Source organism: Drosophila obscura, unplaced genomic scaffold, assembly GCF_018151105.1.
Source record: "Drosophila obscura isolate BZ-5 IFL unplaced genomic scaffold, ASM1815110v1 contig_150, whole genome shotgun sequence".
Classification (NCBI taxonomy): Eukaryota; Metazoa; Arthropoda; class Insecta; order Diptera; family Drosophilidae; genus Drosophila; species Drosophila obscura.
In genome coordinates this window covers 4607234-4624724 of record NW_024542736.1, presented here as the reverse complement: position 1 = coordinate 4624724, position 17491 = coordinate 4607234, and the positions used below count along the sequence as shown (strand labels likewise).

The 17491-nt window shown below is 48.2% G+C and overlaps 9 protein-coding genes across 9 annotated transcripts; 5 read left to right on the top strand and 4 right to left on the bottom strand.

Moving 5' to 3' along the window:
• Nucleotides 1-17: 17 nt before the first annotated feature.
• Nucleotides 18-5065, bottom strand: LOC111070469 (S1 RNA-binding domain-containing protein 1). Its single transcript, XM_022361027.2, has 10 exons — nucleotides 4838-5065; nucleotides 4450-4779; nucleotides 3953-4384; nucleotides 3524-3894; nucleotides 3187-3469; nucleotides 2738-3127; nucleotides 2449-2679; nucleotides 1086-1218; nucleotides 894-1023; nucleotides 18-823 (listed from the first exon to the last, which is right to left on the bottom strand). Exons 1-10 carry the CDS (start codon nucleotides 4996-4998, stop codon nucleotides 603-605), a joined length of 2682 nt encoding a protein of 893 aa, XP_022216719.2. The 5' UTR covers nucleotides 4999-5065; the 3' UTR covers nucleotides 18-602.
• LOC111070473 lies at nucleotides 1192-2443 on the top strand. Its single transcript, XM_022361043.2, has 2 exons — nucleotides 1192-1867; nucleotides 1920-2443. Exons 1-2 carry the CDS (start codon nucleotides 1284-1286, stop codon nucleotides 2422-2424), a joined length of 1089 nt encoding a protein of 362 aa, XP_022216735.2. The 5' UTR covers nucleotides 1192-1283; the 3' UTR covers nucleotides 2425-2443.
• Nucleotides 5066-5159: 94 nt separating the features above from the next.
• On the top strand, nucleotides 5160-7945 carry LOC111068872 (ribosome-releasing factor 2, mitochondrial). The gene is made up of 9 exons (XM_022358634.2): nucleotides 5160-5360; nucleotides 5425-5587; nucleotides 5649-5941; nucleotides 6000-6369; nucleotides 6432-6654; nucleotides 6711-7213; nucleotides 7280-7493; nucleotides 7556-7705; nucleotides 7780-7945. The coding sequence occupies exons 1-9, from the start codon at nucleotides 5222-5224 to the stop codon at nucleotides 7942-7944; spliced, it is 2220 nt and encodes a 739-aa protein (XP_022214326.2). The 5' UTR covers nucleotides 5160-5221; the 3' UTR covers nucleotide 7945.
• A 98-nt stretch (nucleotides 7946-8043) lies between these two features.
• On the top strand, nucleotides 8044-10373 carry LOC111068858 (coiled-coil domain-containing protein 6). Its single transcript, XM_041591596.1, has 4 exons — nucleotides 8044-8485; nucleotides 9023-9849; nucleotides 9906-10061; nucleotides 10136-10373. Exons 1-4 carry the CDS (start codon nucleotides 8236-8238, stop codon nucleotides 10247-10249), a joined length of 1347 nt encoding a protein of 448 aa, XP_041447530.1. The 5' UTR covers nucleotides 8044-8235; the 3' UTR covers nucleotides 10250-10373.
• Nucleotides 10374-10574: 201 nt separating this feature from the next.
• On the top strand, nucleotides 10575-12413 carry LOC121403834. The gene is made up of 2 exons (XM_041591755.1): nucleotides 10575-12247; nucleotides 12314-12413. Exons 1-2 carry the CDS (start codon nucleotides 10575-10577, stop codon nucleotides 12411-12413), a joined length of 1773 nt encoding a protein of 590 aa, XP_041447689.1.
• Nucleotides 12414-13481: 1068 nt separating this feature from the next.
• Nucleotides 13482-14807, top strand: LOC111069516 (probable 39S ribosomal protein L45, mitochondrial). Its single transcript, XM_022359619.2, has 2 exons — nucleotides 13482-13599; nucleotides 13666-14807. The coding sequence occupies exons 1-2, from the start codon at nucleotides 13555-13557 to the stop codon at nucleotides 14701-14703; spliced, it is 1083 nt and encodes a 360-aa protein (XP_022215311.2). The 5' UTR covers nucleotides 13482-13554; the 3' UTR covers nucleotides 14704-14807.
• Nucleotides 14774-15313, bottom strand: LOC111069526 (kunitz-type serine protease inhibitor HCRG2-like). The gene is made up of 2 exons (XM_022359631.2): nucleotides 15182-15313; nucleotides 14774-15129 (listed from the first exon to the last, which is right to left on the bottom strand). The coding sequence occupies exons 1-2, from the start codon at nucleotides 15270-15272 to the stop codon at nucleotides 14939-14941; spliced, it is 282 nt and encodes a 93-aa protein (XP_022215323.2). The 5' UTR covers nucleotides 15273-15313; the 3' UTR covers nucleotides 14774-14938.
• Nucleotides 15314-15926: 613 nt separating this feature from the next.
• Nucleotides 15927-16544, bottom strand: LOC111069535 (kappaPI-actitoxin-Avd3c-like). Its single transcript, XM_022359643.2, has 2 exons — nucleotides 16412-16544; nucleotides 15927-16357 (listed from the first exon to the last, which is right to left on the bottom strand). The coding sequence occupies exons 1-2, from the start codon at nucleotides 16500-16502 to the stop codon at nucleotides 16173-16175; spliced, it is 276 nt and encodes a 91-aa protein (XP_022215335.2). The 5' UTR covers nucleotides 16503-16544; the 3' UTR covers nucleotides 15927-16172.
• A 261-nt stretch (nucleotides 16545-16805) lies between these two features.
• On the bottom strand, nucleotides 16806-17270 carry LOC111069545 (BPTI/Kunitz domain-containing protein 5-like). The gene is made up of 2 exons (XM_022359653.2): nucleotides 17160-17270; nucleotides 16806-17105 (listed from the first exon to the last, which is right to left on the bottom strand). Exons 1-2 carry the CDS (start codon nucleotides 17248-17250, stop codon nucleotides 16918-16920), a joined length of 279 nt encoding a protein of 92 aa, XP_022215345.1. The 5' UTR covers nucleotides 17251-17270; the 3' UTR covers nucleotides 16806-16917.
• Between the last annotated feature and the right edge of the window lie 221 nt (nucleotides 17271-17491).

Genomic DNA, 17491 nt, shown 5'->3' with positions numbered 1-17491 from the left:
TTTGAATATATTATTACGAGTATATTAAATTGTATTGTGTAATTATGTAAATGCAAACTGTATAACACTGTTTATAATAATTTTTAACAATTCTAATGAAACGGCAATAAATTCGAAAATACCAACTAACTGAAGCGAACGCTCGCCTGCTAAACCAAGCGCCTAAATGTATGCATATTGTATATTAATTTAGTTACAACATTTAAAACGGCTCTGCGAGGGCAGCACTCACACTCACACTCACTCACTCACTTAGTTTTAGAGCAATACGAGTACTATCCACGTACCCCTTCGAACCATAAAACTACACACCACACAACACACCACACACACGAGCATTCTCATCTAAGAACTTCAGAACATATTACGAAAAAAAAGGGAAACAAGAACGCGCATTGTAGAGGCGGTGATTTTTATGTGAACATTTATTACTAACTGATAAGCTTTGAGTAACTTTAGGAAAGCCGTTATACTATACAGATACACATATATATACATATATACGAGTTATATATAGTATACATGTATATGCTCATGTGAGCAGCCCAATATGAATGATACATTAAATACTTCCAAAAACTTTAAACTCCTGCCGTTTGCTTTCACTCCGTCTTGAAGGTAAAGGATGTGTCCGTCTCAGCCAGCATGTTCTCCAGGCGTAGGCCAAACTTCTGCCGCTTCTTGTCCAGATTCACCACCGAGGCCACAATGCGATCGCCGATGCTCAGGTCGCAGTTCTTCATGTGGCTCTTGTGCAAGAGGCCGTCACGCTCCACACCAATGTCGACAAAGGCACCAAAGTGTGTTACATTGGTAACAGCACCTGGAAAATAGGAAAATTTATGCAGGATAAGTCGAGGGTACACGAGCGCGATGCGTGGGTCGATTCTCACCGGTAACCACATCACAATTGCTGAGGTCTTCGATTCGTGTCAGTCCCTGCTTGAAAAGCGGCCGCTTGTCCAAATCAGCTCGATAATCCTGCAGCAGTTCCCGCTGCAGGGCCACCAGCACGAATTCCAGCTGTAAGCATTCCATAATAAATTAGTATAAAATATTTCGAGCCCAAATTTTGATAGACTCACCCGCTCCATGGGCAGTTTATTTTCCTTGGCTATGCGATCCAGTTTCGTTTTCGATTCGGCAAACTCTTTGATGCGTGCTATGAAGCTAAACTTGCCTATATCCGACAGTTTCAAGTCACATTCCGCAACGATACTGAAAAATTAAAACAAAATTTGGTTTTTAAGACAAATATACAAATTCTCAATTCAATTCAAGTAATGCCGCCCAAACAAAAGATCGCTGAGCTGCAGCGTTTGTATGAAGAGCGCTGGAACTATCCACCAACACTAAAACCGCCAAAGGTTAAGATTATAGCCTGCGGCAAGCTTCCTTCGTATAGCGGTTATGGAACGAAAGTTTATAAAGCCTGCTGGGAGCATCCGATCTCTGTTACCACTGATGCCCGCTTCGGCCCGTGCTGGGAGTATCCGCCGGAGCGATACAAGCGTCGTCCTTTGCCGCCACCTTGCCGGGGCGCTACCATACCACTCGATCAGCTGGAGCCCACATTCGACCACTGCGAGACGCTTTACACCAGCTATGATTTCCGACTGGAGCAGTGCGTCCACGAGCAGATCCTTCAGCTAGAGACACAGTTTAGGGCACTGGAGAAACAGCTGGCGGCAGCCATTGTCTTGCAGATTAAAATGGCCGAGACAATGCGCTATCACGCCATGCGCTATCGACTGCTGGTCGGCGAAAGTTGCTGCACCAATATCTACCCCGAGTACCTAAGTCGAATGACCGCCGAGCGATCGCTGTGCGAATTCCAGAAGGCCTACAATGTGATTGACCAGTCCAAGTGAGTCGTAGTCCGGAAATCCGTATATGTGTGGCTCATCGTTCTCTTTCAGTGACGAGCTATCGAAATCTATTTTGAGCGTGCGCAACTCCAGGAAGGAGTTGGGGGTGCGTCTGAGCAAGCTGGATCGCACTCTGAACAGCCCGTTCCTACTGGGGCTAGACCAAGTGCTGCAGACCATCGATGATCTAAACGAATACTTCTTTGGTGTGGCCGTCAAGTTTAGGACCTGGGCGGAACTTATGGATCCCAACAAGGAGTACTCCATTGAGGATTATCTGGCGTTGCTCTCGAAGAAGCGTGATTTCCAGAGCTTCCTGTGTGCCGGGACAGAGCACTGCACCTGCAAGCGCTGCAACAAGAAGGACCCACTGATCCCGTATTTGCCTCCGTGGTGCCGAAAAAGTGACTCCAGTGAGGATTGTGTCAAGCGGCGCACCAACAACTATCTCTGCAATACGAGCATCGCTGCCAAGCTCACTCGCAGTGACAGCAAATTTAGCACAGAGTCCAGTGACACCTCCAGACTGGTGAAAATGTCACAGAAAGTTGAATAAATGTTATGATTGCATTGCACTTACGTTTCAGCCACTTTATAGCTTTCTGGATGGACCCAGGTGCAGTCAAGTGGATTCTTCAGCCGCCCGCCCACACTCAGCGGCTCGATGCGCACAAAGCCAGCGCATTGTACAAATGACTTCTCGCCTATGGTACGCACCGAGAGCAGATCCTTGCGGGACTGGAAGGGACCCTTATCCGTGCGATACTCTATGATCTTCTCTGCCTTCTTCTCCGACAGGCCAGCAATGTGTCTTGGTGTGCGAATATTTAAATTAGAATAGTTTTCAATGCAATGATTTGTCCACCTACTTGAGCACACTCAGACTGGCAGTGTTGAGGTCCACGCCCACATAGCTCACGCATTCGGAGACAACGTCCTTCAGGGATTCTGTGAGGGTCTTCTCAGACACATCGTGCTGGTACATGCCCACGCCCAAGTGGCGCGGCTCTATCTTTACATACTCGCTGAGAGGATCGTTCAGCCGTCGAGCTATGGACACTGCACTCCGCTCGTTCGTATCCATATCGGGAAACTCCTTGCTGGCCACATCGCTGCAGGAGTAAACCGAGGCACCATTCTCATTTACGATGCTGTAGCGGATGCTGCGGCTGTCCAGAATCCCGGCATGGAACAGATCAGTCAGCCAAAACTCCGTTTCGCGGCATGCGGTGCCGTTTCCCAGGGCAATCACTTGGCAGCTGTTCCAGGGGGCAATAAGGTAAACGTAAAGCTTGCAAATTGATTTCCAAATAGTTACGTGTGCTTGCTCAGCAGCTCCACCAACTTCTGTTCGGCTGCTCGCTTGTTGGCCCTCACGCCATGCGGATAGATGACGCCTGTATCCAGCACATCGGCCGTCTCGGATATAACTGCCAGCTTACAGCCGTTTGTGTAGCCCGGATCGATGCCCAGAATCCGTTCACCCTTGAGAGGCGACATGAGCAGCAGCTGCTTCAGGTTCTTGGCAAACACATCGATGGCCGCTTTCTGGGCCTTCTCCTTGAGGTCGGTGCGTATCTGTCGACACATCAAAGGTTGCACTGAAAGAATCTCATGCTGTTAACCGGTAGAGCTGTGGACTATTAAAGGCTTACATTTCTTCGTGATGCACTCTTCCAGGGCTCTGGTAAATGTCTCCCTTCGCAGTGGATACTGCAAGCCCTGAGACATGTACTGCTCGGAGATGAAGCGTGAGAGATCTCTCTTGAGGTAATCGCTTGTATCCATTTTTACGGATATAAACTTGTGCTTTTCAGCACGATTGATGGCTAACATCTGATGGGGTTTAATTGTCTTAATGTCACCCTGAAAATTAAAGTAATTCTCGAACTTTGAGCTGTCTACCTTCCTGTCGGATATGGCACTGCTCTTAGTCGTTTTGCTGCTGCTGCTGCTGCCAGTTGCCTTGGTGGCCGCCGACTCCTTTGTCTTGCTGCACATCAGCACAATGCGGTGTACATTTTGCCTGAAATTACAAAAGTTGCAGCAATAAATTCGGTTGATTGGATGAAAGCCAGACTTACAATCTCCTTAGCTCTTCCAATACATTTGTGTTCTTGCTGATATTGTGTATAATTATGTTGCAGATTCCATTCAGCACCAGCGTCTCGGAGGCCAAGGCCTCATTACTAGGATCCACAATGGATGAGAGCTTCACCTGCGGCGCTGTTCCATATAGCAGACGATCGGCATAATCTTCCAGTCCCAATGCTTTGGCACGCTCCGCCAGGGTGCCCTTGCTGGCCGGTTTATAGGGAGCATAGAGAAACTCCAGTTCCTCGTTGTTCTTCGCGCACATCAGCTCATCCCGAATCTCCTCATTTATCACATTTTCGCGCTCCAGCTGCGTGACTATGTTCTCGGCCCTCTTCCGCAGATCCACGATCTCCGTGTAGGTGTTGCGAATGTCACGCAATCGGTCTGGTGGCAAATGGTCAACCAGATCTCGCCGATAGCTGCACAAATATAAAGTTACTATTAGCAGAGCGCATACATATATTGTATATGTAAGTGAAGGTACCGGCATATAAATGGAATGGTGTTTTCGTTCTCAAAGAGCTGCACAATATTGCGGGCTGCTGTTGGCTGGATGTTCTCCGTTTCGGCCAGCAACTCATGAATGTTCCACACCTTGCGACGCTCCCAGAAGGAACTTCGTCCTGTGGTTGCGCTGGAAGCAGCGCCGTCTGGTTGCGTTAAAGATCGGGGTGGTTCGATCGCTTCCGTCTCAGGGTTGCTTTGGTTGGGGCAATCATTTTCGACGTTTGCATCCTTTTTGCCGCGCTTTTTCTTGGCCGCTGGCGCGTCAGCAGCAGTGTCCTGGGCTGTAGGCCACCGCTTTCGCTTGGCGCTGTGTGAGACCGGGAATAAGTCAGATGTCACGAATTATTGATCACATTACTACTTACACGCCTGCAGTGGCAGCGGCAGCACTATCCAAGGCCCGAGCCTGTTGGGGCCTGTACTCATCCGTATCCTTGGATTCCGCAGTCGCATCTTCATCGGAATCAGATAGCTCAATTATAAGCTTTTTCTTTGTCGCAGCTTGGCGACGCGGGCGAGTGGACATAATTTAAATTATTTTAAAGGTCCTTTCCGGACCGGCTTTATTAAATTTTAATAAAAATAAAGCGAGGTCCGCGGAAAATATAAATACTACAAAAAATACAGTCTGAAGAATCAACATATTCGATTGGTAAACAGCTGGACTCCGATAACGACTACAAAAAACATCTGTTGCGGCTTTGTTGTGCTGTTCTGCCGGTTTTAGTTAATTTTAGTTTAATTTATCAATGAAAATGCTGAAATATGCATTGCACAGTGGAAGAATGCAACGCATCAGGTTGCTTCGCCAGCTATCCGCACATATTAGCAGGCGCAGCTACAGCAGCAAAATCAGGAACATTGGTATTCTGGCGCACATTGATGCAGGTGACTGTTTTGTTTGAAATTCCTTATGGCACCCAAATTGATGAAGTAAATCCTGTTTCCCCAGGCAAGACCACAACCACCGAGCGTATGCTGTTCTACTCTGGCAAGACGCGGTCTCTGGGGGAAGTGCATCGCGGCAACACGGTGACCGATTATCTAACACAAGAGCGGGAGCGCGGCATCACCATTTGCAGCTCGGCTGTGACTTTTCCCTGGAATGGTAATCGGTGTGTGCACGTGCATTCAATGTTCTCCCCAAGCTGTTTTACTAAAATCCTTACTGACTAGCATCAACCTGCTGGACACCCCCGGACACATTGATTTCACAATGGAGGTGGAGCAATCATTGTATGCCGTGGACGGTGTTGTCGTGGTTCTGGACGGCACGGCTGGAGTTGAGGCACAAACCGTCACCGTATGGACGCAGGCGGACAAACACAAGCTGCCGCGGCTGGCATTCGTCAATAAGATGGATCGTCCGGATGCAGACTTTGACAAGTGTGTCAATGATTTGAAAACGAAGCTGGAAACGCAGCCTGTGTGCATACAGTATCCCACAAAAACCCAGGATGGACTCTTGGGTATGATTAGAAGTTTTCTGCGAGTGCTGGAGTTCATTCGAACCTACTTTCCCTGCAGCCATTCAGGATGTGATCACATTGGAGCAGCTAACATGGCAGCCGAAAGATCTGGGTCGCAGCTACACCAAGACGAAGCTGGAGCCCTCTGCAGATCTGCGCGAGCTTCAAGAAAAGCGCAATGAGCTGATCGATCAGCTTTCGGGACTGGATGACGAGCTGGCCGATGTGGTAATTAGCACGGAAAGCTTTGACAATGTCAGCAATGCGCTCATCGAACAAGCCCTGCGTCGGGCTACCTGTCAGCGGAGGGTTGTGCCTGTGCTGCTGGGCTCTGCCTACAAAAACGTTGGCATACAGCGACTGATGGATGCCGTGAATACCTATCTGCCCGCGCCAGAGGAACGCAACCAAATCTACGACTGCTTTGGGTAAGAATTTAGCGTCAGAAAATAGAATATAATAATTGTGTGAAATTCCGCAATTTTTGCAGAAACGAAGTGGCTGGCAAAGTCTTTAAGATTGTCCACGACAAGCAGCGTGGCCCTCTGACGCTGGTGCGTATTCTACGCGGCGAGATAAAGCGTGGCATGCGTCTCATCTGCTCGCGTGGCCAAGCGGAGGTAGTGTCCAAACTGTACGAGCCCTTGGCTGACGAATACCGTGAGGTGGGTGCCGTGCAGTCGGGCGATGTGGTCATATGTGCGGGTCTTAAGGTAAGCTGCACATGGTGCACATTGAGCAGCCCTCAGCTAACCACTTCTCTGTCTAGTCAACAGTTACGGGAGATCTGCTGACGTCTAGCCAGACAGCCCTGAGGAATGCCCAGAAACGCTTGAAACAAAGCCAGGGCACTTCGTCAACAGATGAGGACGAAGAACTGGACACGGACGAGCTGTTCGGCATTGACCGACAAATACCGGATGCTGTCTACTTCTGCTCCATTGAGCCACCCAGTGTGTCCTCGCAAACGGCCATGGAGCAGGCACTGAGGCAGCTGCAGCGCGAAGATCCCAGTCTGCGCGTCAGCTACGATGCCGTCACCGGCCAGACAGTGCTGGGCGGCATGGGTGAACTGCACATGGACATCATCAAGTCGCGCATTCTGAGCGAGTACAAGATCGACGTGGATCTGGGTCCACTGCAAATAGCCTACAAGGAAACCATCGAATCGCCAGCGCTCACTACACTGAGTGTGGAAAAGGAGATTGCTGGCAGCAAGCAGAACGTTAGCCTCACCTTGGAGGTGGTCAAAGACCAAAGCGAGCTCTTCAGGTTTGTCGAAACTGCCAGTCCGAACCAGAGCGAGAGCTGATCTTACGTTTATTTGTGTACCCAAAGCTTAGATAAGTCACCGGAGAACTTGCCGAACCTCAACACGCTGCGTCCTCGCATTCTGCAGGTGCTGAGGAAAGGCTCTGTCAGCGCTTTGGAGCGTGGACCCCGCGTGGGCGGTCAAGTGGTTGACACGCAGATCCGGTTGCACAATGCAACCATTGGTCGTGGCACAGCCGACTCCTTTGTGATGGCCACCGCAGCTCAGTGCGTCCAAAAAGTAAGGGGCGAATCCTGTAATATAATAATAATAAACCGAATATTTTCGACATGTTTTTGCAGCTGCTGAGCACGAGCGGCATCCGCCTGTTGGAGCCCATAATGGCACTGCAGATTGTGGCGCCCAGTGAACGGATTTCGGGCATAATGGCAGACCTCTCCAGACGTCGCGCCCTCATCAACGATGTACTGCCGAAGGGCGATAGGAATAAAGTGAGTTGTGGTCACTTTTCAGACTCATTGAAGACTGACTCGTTTGATCCTCTTTGTCTCTTTCGCTTATTCAGATGATTCTGGTGAATGCTCCGCTGGCCGAGCTTTCCGGCTACTCCAGCGTCCTGCGAACGATCAGCTCGGGGACAGCCAGCATGACGATGCAGCCGAGCGGCTTCAGCGGCATGAACGCAGTGGACGAATCCCTGGCCGAGCGACGTGCCCAGGGCCTGGAATGATCCCTAGATCCCTGGCAATGTTATCTAGTTGTACTTGCTATCGATCATGGCAGGCGGTGTGTCCAGTACTGATTTTGGATCGGCCAGTCATAGCCTTGTTCTGTTGTAGTGTTGAAATTGTATCGTTTGAAACAATAGAAAAATTGGGGATTCCATAAATGTCGGACGTACATTCGTAAATTATTTCAGAAAATAAAACCAAATCTTTTTACAAAACAATTAACAATTCGCGCGGCAAATACCAAAGCAAATAATAAGTGCTGACCGCGACCGCTAACCAAGCACAACACCATGGCCTTCTCCACGCAGAAGGAGTTCTTCCATGTGCCGTTCAAGAACGAAACCATCGCGAGTCGCGACTGCCCCGATGCGTGTGTAAAACTTAAGAGCTATCCATCGACTATCGATGATCGGTCCTGGTCGGCAAACGAAAAGCAGAAGTCGCGCTTTGTGGCTGAGCTTGTTGCCTGCACCGCAGCGGCTGGTGGGGCTGGTGGAGCTGGTCGTGGCGCTGATTCGGCGGGACAAGGGCCATCTGGCGGTAGAGATGGAACTGGCAGAGCTGGTCAGCAAGCTGACACGGGCGCTACTGCACGCGGACGTGGACGTGGAAGTAACGCTGGCGCCCAAGGTGGCAATGCTGGTGGTCCTGGTCCTTCGAGCAACGCAAGCAGACGCGGAAGCAACGATGGCGCACCAGGAGGCAATGCTGGCGGTCCAGGAGGCAGCGCTGGCAGACGCGGAAGCAACGATGGCGCACCAGGAGGCAATGCTGGCGGTCCAGGAGGCAGCGCTGGCAGACGCGGAAGCAACGATGGCGCACCAGGAGGAGGCAATGCTGGCGGTCCAGGAGGAAACGCTGGCAGACGCGGAAGCAACGCTGGCCCACAAGGAGCTAATGCTGGTGGTCCCTCGAGCAACGCTAGCAGGCGCGGAAGCAACGATGGGGCCCAAGGAGGCAACTTTGGGGGAACCGGGCCCAATACCGGCGGTCCCTCGAGCAACGCTAGCAGACGCGGTAGCAACGACGGTGTCGGTGCAGGCGGCGCAGGACAAGCAGGCCAAGCAGGCGCTGTAGGCCGCTCACTCGCCGCGGATGATTACGGCAGCAATCTGGTGGTGGGCGACAGCCTAATCAATGCCGCCGATGACACAATTGGGCGCATGCAGAGTCTGATGGTGAAGAACAACATACTAAAGGAAAAGCTGGCCGACTCGAACGATCAACTGAAGACGGCCCAGCAGGAGTCAGCCGAGATCAAGCGTATTATGGCCCAACGCTACGATCCAGATAGGAGCAAGGCCCTGAAGAAGAAGGTCAAGGAGCTGTCCGATGCCAAGAAGATCGATCCCAAAGATGAGCAGGAGCTGAATGAACTGATGAGGGCCATCGACGACATGAACAAGGCCCACGATATCCTCGAGGCCGAGAATGGCACTCTGAAGCGCCTGATCGAGAAGCAGTCGAAGCGCAGCAACCTGGAGAGCATCAAGATCGAGCCCGAGAAGAGCAGCGACATACCCTATCTGCAGAAGAAGATTGAAAGTCTGGGCAAGGAACTGATCCTGCTGCGCCAGGCCGAGGACGAGTGCATGAAGGCTGCAGGCAATCAGTCTGGCGGCAAACACGCGTTCTCGCCCGAAAAGGACGTGGGCAACATTCAGAAGATCCTGGCGGAGCGTGATGCGCTGCGCAAAAAGTGCAAGGCCCTGACGATGCTCAACGAGAAGGTCACCAAGCTGAAGAACCAGGCCGAGACGGCAGAGCATGTTCAGGGCGATCTGGAGGATAACCTCAAGCACCACGACCAGTATATCAGCGACATGCAGCAGGAGATGGAAGACATGCAGAACTTCTACGAGGGCGAGGTGGACAAGGTCAAAGGAAACGAGGAGCTACTCCTGGTAAGTACTGCGCGAAGGCCACGTAACACCCTCTAACACCTTCCCCGCACTTCTAGTGCCGCTGCAATGAGATGAAGCAACAGCTGGCGGTCGTGCAGTCCAACGCTCAGAAGGCCGAGTGCCAGACAATGGAGATCGATGTGCTGCGCAACGAGCTGCGCAAGCGGGACATTGCCATAAGCGCCTACGGCACCCAGTACGAGCAGCTGATGGTAAGTACAGAGCACCTCCGGGGGTCGGGCGATGGAAGCCAAGCTAAACGGATCTGATCTTGCTCGTTCCCTAGGCGAAGGCCAAGCTCTTTAAGGAAGGTGGCTATCGCTATCTTGACAAAATGCCGGATGACGGCAATAATATTGGTGTGGATGAGAATGGGGATGATGGAGATTGTCCATGTTAGGAGTCGAAAGCGCGCGCCATCAATAGCCCAGTCCGAGTATACAAAACGACCTAAATTCCCAGATACCTGCGATCGAAATCATCTGTTCTTTTACCAAATTAAATGTTAAATCCGGCTAATGGCCATCCAAAAGAGGTCGGGCGCAACGTGAGAGGAAGGTCGCTGGAGCTTCTCTGGCTGCATGTTCCGTTTCCATTCTCCCCATACCTCAAAAACACTCCATAGATCCGATAGCTGCCTCCAATGATTTTCCTCTCCGTTGCTTTGTGTTATTTTTATTCCTCACCCCACCCACCTGCAGAACGTCGTCCGTGAGCTGGACCAGATGTACGGTAACCAGCGTGGCGATTGTGGCCCCATGGAAATTCCAGATAAGTCGCAGTGTACACAGGGCGGTGGCGATGTGGACGCTAATCTGGCCATCTACACGGAAGCCACTCTGGACCACATCATGAGCGAGATGTCGAAGCAAGGGGAGTGCTTCCAGCAAATGAACAAAAACAATTATCCGGGCGGCTCTCCCATCAATTCGTTGGATGACTGCAACCGCGAGTTGAATCGCCTGAGGAACTTGCTGAACGAGAAGGACGGCGAATTGGGGGAACTTTACGATGAGAACGACTGCCTCTGTGTGGCTGCCGAAGAGAGCAGAAAGAAACTCGGAGATCTGGACGAGAAAGTCAAAAAACTGGACGATGACACCCGGATCATGGAGCAGGGCTTCTCCGAGAGCATTGGCATCATTCGGGAAATCGGAGATGTGGCCGTGGAAAACGAAACTCTCAAGACTCAAGTGAGCCAACTCAAAGACAGTGAGGCCCAGAAGCTGTTCGATGATCTGAGCAAGCAGCTCGAGGACTGCAAGAAAAAGACTCAGCTTCTCGAAGAGAAGAATAAGACTCTGGGCAATGACCTCAGAAAACTCGGTGGGGATCCGGACGCCATCGAGAGAGAAGTTGAAAAAATGGCAGCGAAGGAAGCAGCGAAGGAGGCAGCGAAGGAGGAAGCGAAGGAGGCAGCGAAGGAGGCGGCACAAAAGGCCGCGGATGTCAAAACGCCTGATGGAAAAGACTCTAAAAAAGGTGCAGGTCAAGAAAGACCTGGAGAAGACGGGCTTGGAAAAGCTGAAGAGTCCGGGGGAAAACGATTACCCGCAAAAGACGATGAGAAAGTGCTAAAAAAAGTTGGAGAAGTAGGAGAAGACGGTGGAAAAGGGAAAGGATTACCTGGAGAAGAAGACAAGAAAGGTCCAGGAAAAGCCAGAGGAGATGACGACGAGACTGGGCTAGGAAAAGCCGGAGGAGCCGGAGGAGCCGGAGTAGCCGATGGAAAAGGTAAAGGAGAAGCCGATGAAAAGCCGCTTGGAGAAGCCGGAAAATTAGGACAGCAAGGACCTGATGGAAAGGGGAAGGGAAAACCCGTGGACAAAACTGACGGCAAAGGACCAGGAAAAACCGGCGATGACGACTTGGATGCAGAAGATGGAAAGGCGGGAACATCTAAGCCCGGTGGCGGCAAAGGGTTACGCCCCAGTCAGGCACGACCCGGAAAGGGCCAGAAAAAGCGGGGATCCCATGGCTCAGACCTGGAGGGAGCAGAAGAACAATTCGACGATTTTGTGCGGAACACTGTTAAGACCCTATCGGCTGGCGAGATCGATGGCTGTGGGTTGGAGAAGGAGCTGCGCAAAATCCTCGACATGTTCGTCGAAGAGTGCGGATTTTGCTTTTGCAAGTGCAACATACCCAACAGCCGCTTCTACGCCATCTGCCACAAGCTGTACCACCGTGGCCTGACGTCCCTGAACTTCACCGAGCTGGCCTACATCCACAAGCGTATCTACGCTGCGGCCGAGTATATTCTACCCGGCTGCCTGTTCAACACCCTGCTCCAAGAGGTGACTGCCTCCGAATGCCCCGAGAAAAAGCCCATCAGTCCCAAACCCACAACAGGCGAAGTGCTACTGCGATCCCAAAGAGGGGCACCTACTGAAAAAGGGTAAGTCTAGTCCATGCGCTAATTCGGATCAGATCAGATCGAATCTTCAACGACTTTAACTTGCAGTGATACGCCTGGAGACCGACATAGAGAACGCCAAGGTGTGTCTGAAGCACTTGAAGAATATGCCAAAAGTCTTAATGCCTCCCAAGAGTCGCACCAGTGATGGAGGTGACTATTCTCCAAAGTACGTACATCTGCATATTTATCCAACCAATAGAAAAGTTCATTCATTAAAGTCTCTTTTTGCAGGGAGAGAAAAGATTCTTGTTCCAAGAGGTCAAAGGTAAAAATCGAACACTCTTTTTTTTTATTAAACTATTATTTATTATTAAATTAATGCAAATGATTTGCCTTTCAGAAGCAGAAATATTCAGCATAACTAAAACTGATTTTCAATGATGTTTCGTTACTTATTTTTTTATTCAAGTTTTGAATCCGAATGAAGTCCCCATTAAAAAAATCAGTTGTGAAAGTTTATTAATATTATATTAAATAATACTTGAGATATTGTTTGTAATTTCAGGCTCCAATTAATGCAGCAACTACTCACTTTCTGTTTTAAAGATATTAACGAAATTTTGCAGCTCACGGGTTCCAATAATAGGTATCAGAACCGGGATAAATGTATATATAAAACTCAAACTTGTGCATTAATAGGTAAAAAACATGTCAATCTAGGATAAAATCATAAATAATGTTTCAATGTTTCATCAATACAAAAGTACATACGCATAGAAGAAATTTGGCTGACAAGCAACACCGACGTCACATATAGTCAACATTAACGTTTTATGCTTTGGCCGTTTTTGTTTGAACCTTTTTATGTAAACAATGCAAGGACTTCTGAAAACTTACCAATTTTGTAGAAAATGTATGTATCTATCGGATAAAATTATTTGTTTGGGGCTGAGAGGGCCAACTAGCTAGTAATATTAAACGGAATATCAAAATCGAGGAATATCAACGTTGAATGTTTTGAAAAAAACAATCGATACTATCGTAATAGTATCGGGCTCAAATAATTATTTAAAAACCATTGAAACCTTTTAGGAACTTGTTCATTGTATAAATTAGATGCCACCTGTCGATTTGTTTACAAATTTGTCTTCGTATTTTGTAACAGGCAATCCAAACATATCAAAAGCGCAACAACTGTAGCTCGATACTATCATGATAGTCTCAAAACCATCGATAGTAGAGGCTACCAGCAAAATATCGATACTATCGATAGTGCCCCCTTTGGTTTGACACCTGAGTTTCCAAGAGTGTTTTTTATATAATAAAGTTACTTGCAGTTATTTACAATGGAAAAGCTTGTTTCGGCCAAAACGTGCCTTAAATTCGTGCAGGTAACTAAGCCAGATACTGTGCATTGCCCCATTCGCAGCCTAACCGGATATTTAATTCACAAATAGATGATGCCCAGCGTGCCACAGGCTGTGACTTCTGGTGGCCTGGGGGGCATATTGGCACCGGCGCTCCAGAACATGCTCCAGATGCAGCAGGTGCGCCATCGACAGACCAAGCACTGGGCACCGCAGTTCAAGCGGTTGCGTAGGCAAAAGTTTGTGAAAATTGAGCTGCCAAATTTACGCGAAAAGCCAGAAGACATCAGCAAGGAGGAGATGCGCAGCCGTATGAAGGAACGTGGTGTGCTGCCGCCCCGACCCTGGATGGAGCGTCCATTTCACATCAGTTGTACTGGCGGCATATTCGAGGCATATGTCCCACCTGAGGGCGATGGCAAGAAGTCCATAATCTCCTCCACCGGAGCCAAGCAGAAACTAGAGTTCCTGGAAAAGAAGTCCAAGAGTCTGATGGCCGTACGGAAAATACGCTCGTACGATGAGAGCTATAGCAACGACCAGTTCGGAGCCGAGGCCCAGGAGATCTATGTAGCGGCCCACACGCACATGGCAGCCAAGGAGAAGTACAAGATACGTGAATATGTCAGCGAGCGTTGCTATCCCGAGATGATGCACAACGTCAAGGACAAGACCATTCACTGGCGATTCCTGCAGTCCCTGGAGCCCCCTCGCGTGGTGCATGCTCGATGCACTGAAGTGATCACCAAGGAGAACCAGTTTGCCCAGGTTACGGTGCGCTTCCACACACAACAGATGCTGGCCATCTACGATCGCTTTGGTCGCCTGATGCACGGCAGCGAGATCCTCACCAAGGATGTGCTGGAGTACGTGGTGTTTGAGAAGCACATTTCCAACGAGTACGGCAAGTGGAGGCTGCACGACAAGATAATTCCCGACTGGCTCCCAGCCAAGCAGCCGTCGCCCATTACCTATCGCCTCATCGAGGATGTCGAGGAGGAGCCACCGAAAGAGTTCAGTGCTGGCGATGAGGCCAAACAAGTGGAGGCAGGCAGCGAGCAGCCAAAGGAGCCACTGCAACTGGTCACCCCACCTGAGCGCAGTTCAAAGCCCACGCTGGCCATTTGATTGTATTTTTTCTGGGCCGCCTGGCGGCTCAGACGACCGCACGTTAATGTTGTATGATTTTGAGCTGAGACTAGGCTAAAGAAACATTTAATTTTTAAAAATGATTTTTTGTTTGTTTTCTATTTCTGTTTTTTCACCAGCAGGCTCACATTTTGCATTATTTTGTTTGATTTCTACAAGTTTTTTCTTCTGTTGTAGCACAAGAATGTGAATAGTCTATATAGACTAGTTATCATTACTTCTTGTCGTAAGGAATTTGCGGGTCCCTGCAGTACGACATGCATGCGTTTTTGGTAATGAATCGATTATAATTTCCACCGCAGCCGCTGTAGAAGAACGCATGGCAGGTTTTGGACCATTGGTCATAATACCAACGCGCCTGACGGTTGCGGCAGTTGCCATACGAACGAGGCTCAAAGCAAATCTCTGTAACGAACTTTCTTAGTGCTATTTAAATCTTAGTTTAGTTTTTACTTACTCATCCGGTGGACAATGGATTGCGTACTGAGTGCTGATGTCAGGCACACAATCAGGCTTAGAATAACAAGATTTAGCATTAGCTTGACCATCGCTGGAGGGTTTATTTAGTGAACTGATCACTGGACATATTTTCAACAGGCATTTATATATCAGCATCCACAAAAGGTGCACTTGGAATATCTAATGGGAAATCTGTTTCAGTTAAAGCTTAAATGTCACGTTATGGCATCGTAATCGAAAATATTTATATTAAACAAGTTTACTAGCAGGTGGCTAAGAGCGTATGTCCATGTGGAAGATATATACATGCGGGCCACTTCCAATGTTATAGCTTAAAAAATTCAAATCTAATCTGCGTTAATTTTATGGTTTATTCAATTGGTTTTATCCATTAATAGTTCATTTGAAATCATAGGGTAAATCCTGGTGCGTGCAGTAGTCAAGGCATTGGGGTAGACTTGGGAATCGATTAGGATTGCCACCACAGCCACTGTACATGAACGACTTGCAATCGTTGGTCACCGTGTCGTAGAACCATCGAGTCTGCTGCCCGCGGCAGTAGCCATACGAACTTTTCATCAAGCAAATCCCTGTAAAGACATATCTCAGGGTAATTTTAGCCTTTATTTAATTTCCACTTACTCATCCGTTCGGCCATCTCCTTTGAGCTTAAGGCTGATGCCAGACACAGCAGCACGCTTACAATTAAAATATTCAGCATTAGCTTGACCATCGCTTGAGGGTTTATTTTGTCAACTGATTGCTCGACAATAAGTCGTCAGGCTCTTATATACGAAAACCAGACCTTTGTTTACATAAGGGAAAATCTGTTTTAGTTTTCGATTTAAATAAGATAGCAAAATGCAAATGTATAAGTCTAGATTATATATGTACTCCATACCACATGGCTACATCTGTTATAGCTTAAGCTAATACAATGCTCCAAATATGTTATCCATTATTTTCTACGGTTAGCAAAATAAAGTTTATTAAAACCCAGGGTAGTCCGGATCCATGCAGTAGTCCGAGCATCCGCTTTTGCGTAAGAATCGATTATAATTTCCACCGCATCCACTGTAGTAGAAGGGCTGGCAAGACTTGGACGTTATGTCGTAATACCACCGTATCTGTCTTTCGCGGCAGTGGCCAAACTCACTGGGTAGCGTGCAAATATCTGTGGAGAAATATCATAATTGAATTATGAAAAATTCCTTTGAAATTCACGTACGGAGCCGGTCGTAAAAGTTCGGCCCATTGGGGACTGCTTCCAGGCACAGCAGCAGCCCCAGAATAACAAAATTCATCATTAGCGTAGCCATCACTTATGGGTTTATTTTGTTAACTGATTAACCACACGAACTGTGAACAGCCTTTTATACACGGTCGCCGATAAGAAGCCTAAAAATATCTAACTGAAAATCTGTTGCAGTTTTCCTTTCTAATCGCAAACACTAACACTTGCCTCATTTTTAGGCATGCAGTTTGGAAAACTACATGCAACTGGATGAACATACAAAATACATACATACGTATATATTTGAAAACACCCCCCAGTTCCAATCTATCAATTGGAATGATATAAGTATTAGGTAGAAACTGCCACTTCTTGATGCATCTGCATATAGCTTCAAAATTCAAAGAGAATTTTTATTAAGGGCTTGTTCATTGGTGGTTAGCAATGTTTATGGTTAAGTTACAATAGTTAATGCTATCAAGTGACAATTTATGGAATCGCTACTTCATTTCGTCGTAGTCCGGGTTTATGCAGTAGTTAATGCATTCACTTTGCAAAACGAATACATTGCTGTTTCCCCCGCATCCGCTGTAGTGGAAGGCCCTGCACTTGTTATACTGTGGGTCGAAATACCATCGCACCTGCATTTCGCTGCAGCCGCCATATGACTTAGGCTGCGTGCAAACCACTGTAAATAATTCTCATAGTCAAATGATTAAAAGTGTATTTAGTTTTTACCTACGCAAGCGGTTGGCGCTGTTCGGTGGATTGTCGGCTCCAATCCGACACAGCAGCAGGCTTAGAACTACAATATGCAGTGTAAGCTTTACCATCGCTTTGCAGTTTATTTGGTTAACTGAATGGTCCAAAAATTGTCACCAGGCTTTTATATACGGTCGCCGAAAGCAAGAACTTTGTTTACGTAATGGGAAAATCTGTTTTATTTTTCTCTTTAATGGCAAACACTTGCTCGTAAGTTTATTGCAAGATTACAAAAGGCATATGTATACATTATATTACTGTAATACATATACGTTGGATACCTCCCCCCATTTTCCCATTATACAGATACAG